Here is a 7694-nt window from a genome sequence, read left to right as displayed (position 1 = left end):
TGGGAATAGATGGAGGAAATATTATCAGACTTGGGAAAGAAATCTCCACCTATCTTCAAGTAGCCCTCAGGGCCTTGTCAGTCACTGGGAGAGAACTGAGTTCACAACTAGGGAAGGTGAAAATTGGGTCTTCTGGCCCCACCTCTCAACCTCTACAGGACAACCCATCTCTGAAAGCATTCAGAGATAGAACATTTTACTGAAAACGGTGGCTTATGAATGTTAGAAAAACTATCCACAATAGATGTAGAACAAATGGAGCTTTAGGGAAGGTGGGGGTTTGGGGGATCCTGAGGTTAACACAGCAAAGTCAAGAAACAAGGTAAGTGCTGCTTAAGAATCTGCCATGTCTGTGGGGTTTATCTAGAAAGAAACTTTCAACACAACAATGAAGTCTCCCTGTTGAGTGGGTGCCTTGGGACAGGGAAGCCCCTTCCCATGGAGACTACATGGTACCTGGCTTGATTACATCATTGCAGGGCAAGGGATGACCAGCAACCAGGAATGGGATGTTCTTGGTGCAGTTACACCGTGACTGCAGGGGAGCAAGTTTATCTGCAAGTGAAGAAGGGAAGAATGACCCAACAAGTGGGAAGGAATGAGAATGTCACCTTCATCACTAGTCATGACAGCTACCCCGTTGCCTCACTGAAGGAGAGTGGAGGAAGAGTTGCCAAAGTGATTAACTTTGAAATGAAAATAAGTGGCATCTGTAAGACTAAAGACAAAAGGAACTGTTTATAGCACTCTAGTTGATGCTGTTTCCCACAGGGATACGAGTTTACAATTCTGATACTGCTATACATGCATACCAGAAATACTAAATAAAATGTAAGTGGTACAACCCAGGTTTCTCACTGATGAAGAGAGAGGATACAGATTAGCAGGAAGATGAAGCTAGAGTGATTGGTATGAAATCATGTTTTGTGTAGATACACATCGCTACATATGGAAATGTGTATAGATGTGTGTACACAGATTGGTTTTATTTTAACACATCTATCCCATTGTTCTGTCACCTGAGGAGGCCTCAAAGAAATGACACTTCAGCAGGAACAAGCACACTGAGCACTCAGAGCTAGGTCACTGATACCATTTCCAATAAAGGAACTAGGGTTCCTTGGAGATCATGTAGTGCCAGAAAGAAAGTGCTCACACACACACACAAAATGATGTCAAAAGGACGCAGGAGCCCACTGAAAGAGCTCACAGTTGCCAGTTCCAGAAAAACTGGAGCAATAAAATAAGATAGTACTGGATTATATTTCAAAGTACAAAATAAATATCCATTAGTGCATAGTGACATAAGTTATTGAATAAATTATTAAATGTGAGGGAAAAGACAAATCTCCCATTCAGAAGAATTCCAAATAATTTACATAGCTATCGTGCCCTCAAAGAGGTGGAACAGAACTCCCTATTCTTTAAGTGTGGGCTGCCTGTAAGAACTTCCTTCCGAAGAGTACAGGGTGGAAAGGGAAACAGAGTAACTTCACCCTAGAAAAACCTGACAGCATTACCACAGCCAGGTGATCAAGGTGAACACCAGCAGCGGAAGTCATGTTGATGGTATACGCCCTGAACATGGTGTGAATAAAATGGCACTTTGTAAATGGTCTTCTCAAAACTTGTAACCCAGCATAGGCATCAGAAGACATCAGACAAGCTGCAGTTGAGGGATAGTCTGTAAAATACCTGAGCAGCATTCCTCAGAACTGTCAAGTCATTAAAAACAAGGGAATGCTGAGAAACTGTCGCAGCGCAGAGGAGATTAAATAGGAGGTATGACAACTAAGTGTAAGTTAGTGTTCTGGAAGAGCTTGTGGAACAGAAAAAGAACTGTAGGCAAAAACTCGGAGAACCTGAATCAAGTATAGACTCCATGTGATAATAAATGTGACTGTAATAACGGCTACTCTGTACACTGAGGCCTAATAGAAATACGGAGACAGATTTTGGAGGAAGAGAGAGAGGGCTTTGTTTTTCTTTGCCAGGCAAAGGGAAGACACGGCAGGCTAGCACCTCAGGAACTGTGCCCCCCATCCTTGGGCGCTGGGGAAGGTTTTATACAGGGGGCTCGCAGTCTGGGGTATGTGATAAGGATCAAGCTGATGGAGGTCTTGCATTCTTTTTCCTTCACATTATTCTAAAACAGTCCGAGCTGGCGTCAGGCAGCCCCCCACCCCCACCCCCCGGGGAACTGGGGTCTGGCAGTTTGTTGATTGTCCCTTTGCCTCGGTTTATCAGCTGGAGCCCTTTCTGAAATGCAAAACAAACTACAGAGGATGATTTGTTACATCCGTCTATGGAATGCGGCTTCCAAGTTGTACATAAGTTTAGCCAGTGAGAGGCAGGATGTAACTCACACAGAGTTAAGGGCAACAGGTGCCACGTGTAATTGGTATAGTATCAGGGAGTTAACTTTTAGTTACTACAGATCAGTGACAGCTCAGGTAAAACAAGGAATGCTTAACTCTCTCAGGCCAGGTTATCTTTCTCCTCTAGCCTGTTTGAAGTTCTCTTTGTTTTCCCTGCTCTCAAGAGGAAAAAGAACAATCACTTCTATTTGCATTGCAACATAAATTATATCAATATTTGTTCCTTGTTTGTGACAAATGTCCTTTACTAAATGTAAGGTGCTAATAATGGAAATAGAGGTGAGTTATATGAAAAGTTTCTCTAATATCTTCATAATTTTTCCATAAATCTAAAACTATACTAAAATTAAAAGTTTATTAAATAATTTAAATTTTCTAATAAAGAAAATATACCATTTTAAAAATGAAAAGGCAACTTGTAATTTGGGAGAAGATATTCACAATAAATACATCTAATACAGGATTTTTATCCAAGATATAGAAAGGCCACCTTCAAATCTGTTTATTAAAACAACTCATGAATGGCTGTGAAAGTGTACTGAACATCATTGATCACAGGGAAATGCAAATGAAAACCACAGTGAGATGCCACATTAGCCAGAATGCCTAAATTTAAAAGACTGACAATATTTAACAAGGATATAAAGGAAGTGGCACTCGTTTTCTGCTGAAATGTAAAAAGTTATAATCTCTTTGGAAAACTTTCTTATAAAGTTAAACATGTGTCTCGGATATTCTGCTTCTTGGCATTTACCTGTGAGAATGAAAACATGTCTACCAAGATACCTTTTGTACAAGAATATCCATGACAGTTACAGTCATAATAGCTGAAAACAGCAAACAATCCAAAAGGTCATCAACATGAAATGACTAAATACCATTTCTTTGCATGTACATTTTATGGAAGTGGATAAGGTACAAGAAAGCAAGGTTTATCTTTGCTTCCTCACCTCTGTTTCCTGAGGGCAGACATGCAAACCAGCATGTTGATGCTCACTTTTATGTCTTAAAATGAATGAATAAAGGATTTGTCCATCTAATCTTTATCTTCTGTCTTAAAAACCTGGATTGAGTTTTCATTATAAATGTACGAAAGAAAATTTTGCCTCTAGGAAAATTTAATAGCTGAAAAGAGAATTAACAAAAGATTAGGATGAACATGGTGTTACATTGAACACCATGTAAAGGTAAGCGTGTTGTTTTATACAAATATTTTAAATACTACGAAATGACAGTATAGGTGGATTAAGAGACAATCAGTGCATGAGTAAGTAAATAAATGTAGCATGCTTATCAAAAGAATTATTCCTTTAGTCTTGATTTTTTTTCATGTACAGTTGTGCTAATACTAAAAAAATCATCTATCAAATTTAAGGCAGTGTATTTCACACCAAAAGCAGTCTTAGGAGGGAGTAAACTTTTTTTTTCCTTTCAGTTTAAGTCCTGGGCTCTTTCCTCACCTGCTTTTAAAAAGGCATAATTTTCATTAGGGTTCACGCTTTGTGTTGTACATTCCATGGGTTTTGACAATGCATCATGACATGTATCCACCATTATAGTATCATACAAAAAAAGTGGTCCACCTGCCCATCCTCTCCCACATCCCAGCAGCCACTGTCTTCATAGTTTTACCCTTTTCTAGAATGTCATATTGTTGGAATCATTTAGTATGTATCCTTTTCAGATTGGTATCTTTCACTACTTAGTAATATTTATATAAGATTCCTTCATGTCTTGTTTATGATTTGATAGCTCATTTCTTTTAGTGCTGAATAATATTTCATTGTCTGGATGCATCACAGTTTATTTACCCATTTATCTACTGGGGGCATCTTGGTTGTTTCCAGGTTTTGGTGATTAGGTATAAAGCTGTTATAAATATCTGGGTACAGGGTTTTGTGTGGACATAAATTTGCAGTTCATTTGGGTAAATCCCAAGGAGCACAATTGCTAGATTATATGGTAAGAGTATGTTTGGTTTTGTCAGAAACTGCCAAACTGTCTTCCAAAGAGGCTGTACCATTTGGCATTCCCACCAGCAATGAATGGTCCTATTGCTCCACATCCTCACCAGCATTTGGTGCTGTCAGTGTTCTGGATTTTAGCCGTTCTAGTAGAGATGTAGTGGTATCTCATTGTTTTAATTTGCATTTCCCTAATGATTTATGATGTTGAACAACATTTATATGCTTGCTTTCCATCCGTATGTCATCTTTGGTGAAGCATCTGTTTGGATCTTTTGCCCATTTTTAATTGATTTTTTGGTTTTCTTCTTGTTAAGTTTTAAGAGTTTTTGTGTATTTTGGGTAATAGTCCTTTATAAGATATGAGTCTTTATGAGGCTGTGGCTTGTCTTCTCATTCTCTTGATAGTGTATTTCACAGAGCAGAAGTTTTAATATTAATGAAGTCCAGGTTAATCAATTTTTCTGTCATAGATTGTGTCTTTGGTGTATCTAAGAAGTCATTGCCAAATCCATAGTCAAGGATATTTTTGCTGTTTTTTAAAGACAACATTAATGATGAAGTCAGAGCTCTTGATTTCCGCTCTGACAGGTCTACTACAAAGTGATATTCTTTACAACAATGATAAATTACTACTTTAGCCAAATAATGATGTAAAACAAATCAAATATTTAAAATGTTCATGTTTTCTGCCATTTCATTCATTCTTCAGAAATAATTCTCAGAAAACATATTGCGGAAACATATTGCAAAATCATAAAAAATATGCACAGAGATATGAAGCCACATTTTCCTCAAAGTACCACCTTATTTCTCTCCTCTACTCAGAAACAAGTTCCCAAAATAGTTGTCTCTACACAGTACCCTTATTTCCTCTTCTCGTGCTGCTTCTTCGCTTACTCCCTTGTGGTTTCTGCCGCATTAATTCTACTAGACCAGATCCTGCTAAGGTCACCAGTGGCGTCTGTTTCAGGTCCGCTGGGACAGTTCAGTCCTCACTTGCCCTGTAAACATTGCTCTGTCTTTTAAACACACTTCTTCCCTTCAGTTTTCTCTCCCCTATTCAGCCCTGTGTCCTTCTAACTGCACTGCCTCTCTGCCTCAGTGCCTGCTGCAGACTGTCCTCTGCTTGACCTTTAATGCTGAGGGTCTGCAGGATTAGGTTTAGGTCCTCTTCTCATTGTCCGTTCTATTTATAAGTGACCACATTCATCTCCATGCATTTGTTGTTTATTGTAGACCCACTTGCCCAACAACCAATAAGGCTTCTATAATTACATACCTCCCAGGCACTGTAGAAAGGATATCTATCTTTTTTCCCCTAAAAATTATCTATATCTAAACTTTCTGAGGGGAGAACATAGTTTCCCCTTATTACTTTTTGTATTTTTAATATAATTGAAAATTGTAAAAAATATATATTATTTTTATGTCACTTTCTCTATGACTGCAAGTTTCAACACAGAAGGTACTGTATTAGGTTTATTCACCTGTGTTCCTTAAAGGCAATTCCGCAATCTGCCACTTTGATACTCAATAAATATATATGACATGAACTGAATGAACGAATGAATGAATAGATAAGTATTATGACCCATTCCTCATTTTTGTTTAGGGAACCAGGGATTGGATTTAGGTGTAAAGAATAAGCAGACTGAAGGAGTTTTCTTTGGTAAGAATTTAACAAATAAAAAATGCAAATTTAATAAAAAGGAAAGGTGAACATATTTTCTAAATCTTAATACAATGTAAAGGCAAATACCTTTTATATGAAAATGTAAATATAAATATGATAGGGTACAAGAATAAACCGAAATAAATAGATAAACCATAAATAAATAAATAACATCGGCAGTCATCACTTAGGGACTAATAACCCTGGAGCTGAACTTTTTAACATACCCTTGCTTAATACTACTGACAAAATATTTACTTAATTAATTCAATATATTTTGTGGCTAAAGCAGAAATGAGAGCCTTTTGAAGTGGTCAGAGACATGTGCACAGGTGCTATGGCATCTTAGTCAATGAGAATCATTTCAAGGTGACCCCAGGTCTCCATCCATAGTTCTTAACCTATCTTGCAAGTTCATTAATGAAGAAAAGGATCTCATGATTTCCACTCTGACAATTTCCCAGGCACAGTCACTGTATTCCTTCTCTTTCAGGTAGAGGTGGATTCCCTCGAAGTACCTCTTCACGACCAGTATAGGGTCCACCATTCCCAGGGCAGATTCTTCCTCTCCCATTCCCTGTCCCAAGCAGGCATCCAGGTCCTCCAGCTGCTGATGGAGTCCAGTGCGGAGTCTGTCCAGGAGGGTGGTGTCCCAGGCAGCAGAGGAGCGCTCTGTGTGGAAGAGGTTGAAGATCTGCTGGAGCATCTCGTGCAGGACAGAGGTGGCCTGGGCCTTCTGGAGCTGGGTGCCATCCACCATCTCCTGGGGGAAACCAAAGTCATTTCTGTCCTTCAGACAGAAGCGAGGGGAGGTTCTCCTCATTTGGCCCAGAAGCATGAAGTTCTTCCTGCTAAGCAACACGTGGTCCTCAGACAGGTCACAGCCCAGAGATCTGCCAGGGCCGTAGCTGAACACCACCAGGGCGGCAAGTAGAGACAGCACGAAGGCCATGGGGCAAACGAGGCTGCTGCTGGCCTGGCTGCGACGGGTGTCTGGGGAACCGTGGGGGTAAGTTCTCTGAGGACATCTTTCTAAGCCAGGCCATTAAATAGGGAACACAGTAGTTTTCATTTTCTAAACATTTCTATGTACTTTTACTTCCTTTTTTTGATTTTCACTTATGTATTCTCACTATGATATAAGGTGTCATCATTTTAAACTATTATGCAAGAAGTTTAATTTTCCCAGTAATTTCAGATATGCCCATCCTAATGGATATTTATTAATCAAATGAGAAAGGTTTTTGTCTTAAAGTCGGAAGTGATGTAGATTTGTCAACACATACATTCTCTCTGTCTTTCATGCATTGATGTTGGTCTTCTGTGTTCCCGGAACAAATTTTTAGCCCTGATCGTAGGATCCGTTTTTACTGGCTTACTTTAAATAGGAAGGCAGGCCCCCTCAGCCCTATGGTTTCTGTGTTTGTTTAGGGATTTACCAGACCACCTCTGGCAGTCAAGCTCTTTGAAGCCAAAGAGGGTTTTTATTTACTGTCTGGTTCACAGCACAGGCTGATGATTGTAAGTGGGTGAGCTTTTCAGTGTTTCCCTTCCTTCACATTCATACAGGTCCATGTGCTTTTGCTTCAGGGAACCATGAGCTCAGGACTATTATAAACATCGTCCTTTCTTTCCACCATTTTCTTACTGGAGACCTGTAGTCCTCCCCAGGCTGGG

At 39.4% G+C, this 7694-nt stretch overlaps 1 protein-coding gene across 1 annotated transcript; it reads right to left on the bottom strand.

The window, feature by feature from the left end:
* Nucleotides 1-6381: 6381 nt before the first annotated feature.
* Nucleotides 6382-7043, bottom strand: LOC130846345 (interferon tau-like). The gene has a single exon (XM_057724525.1). It carries the CDS (start codon nt 6967-6969, stop codon nt 6382-6384), a length of 588 nt encoding a protein of 195 aa, XP_057580508.1. The 5' UTR covers nt 6970-7043.
* Between the last annotated feature and the right edge of the window lie 651 nt (nt 7044-7694).

This window comes from Hippopotamus amphibius, chromosome 2 (genome assembly GCF_030028045.1).
Source record: "Hippopotamus amphibius kiboko isolate mHipAmp2 chromosome 2, mHipAmp2.hap2, whole genome shotgun sequence".
Lineage (NCBI taxonomy): Eukaryota > Metazoa > Chordata > Mammalia > Artiodactyla > Hippopotamidae > Hippopotamus > Hippopotamus amphibius.
Note: the sequence above shows the minus strand (reverse complement) of the source record. Positions and strands in the feature narration are given on the sequence as shown.

What these genes read in the sequence shown, in the direction of transcription:
- LOC130846345 (XM_057724525.1), bottom strand. Translation starts at nt 6,969, where the DNA reads ATGGCCTTCGTGCTGTCTCTACTTGCCGCCCTGGTGGTGTTCAGCTAC.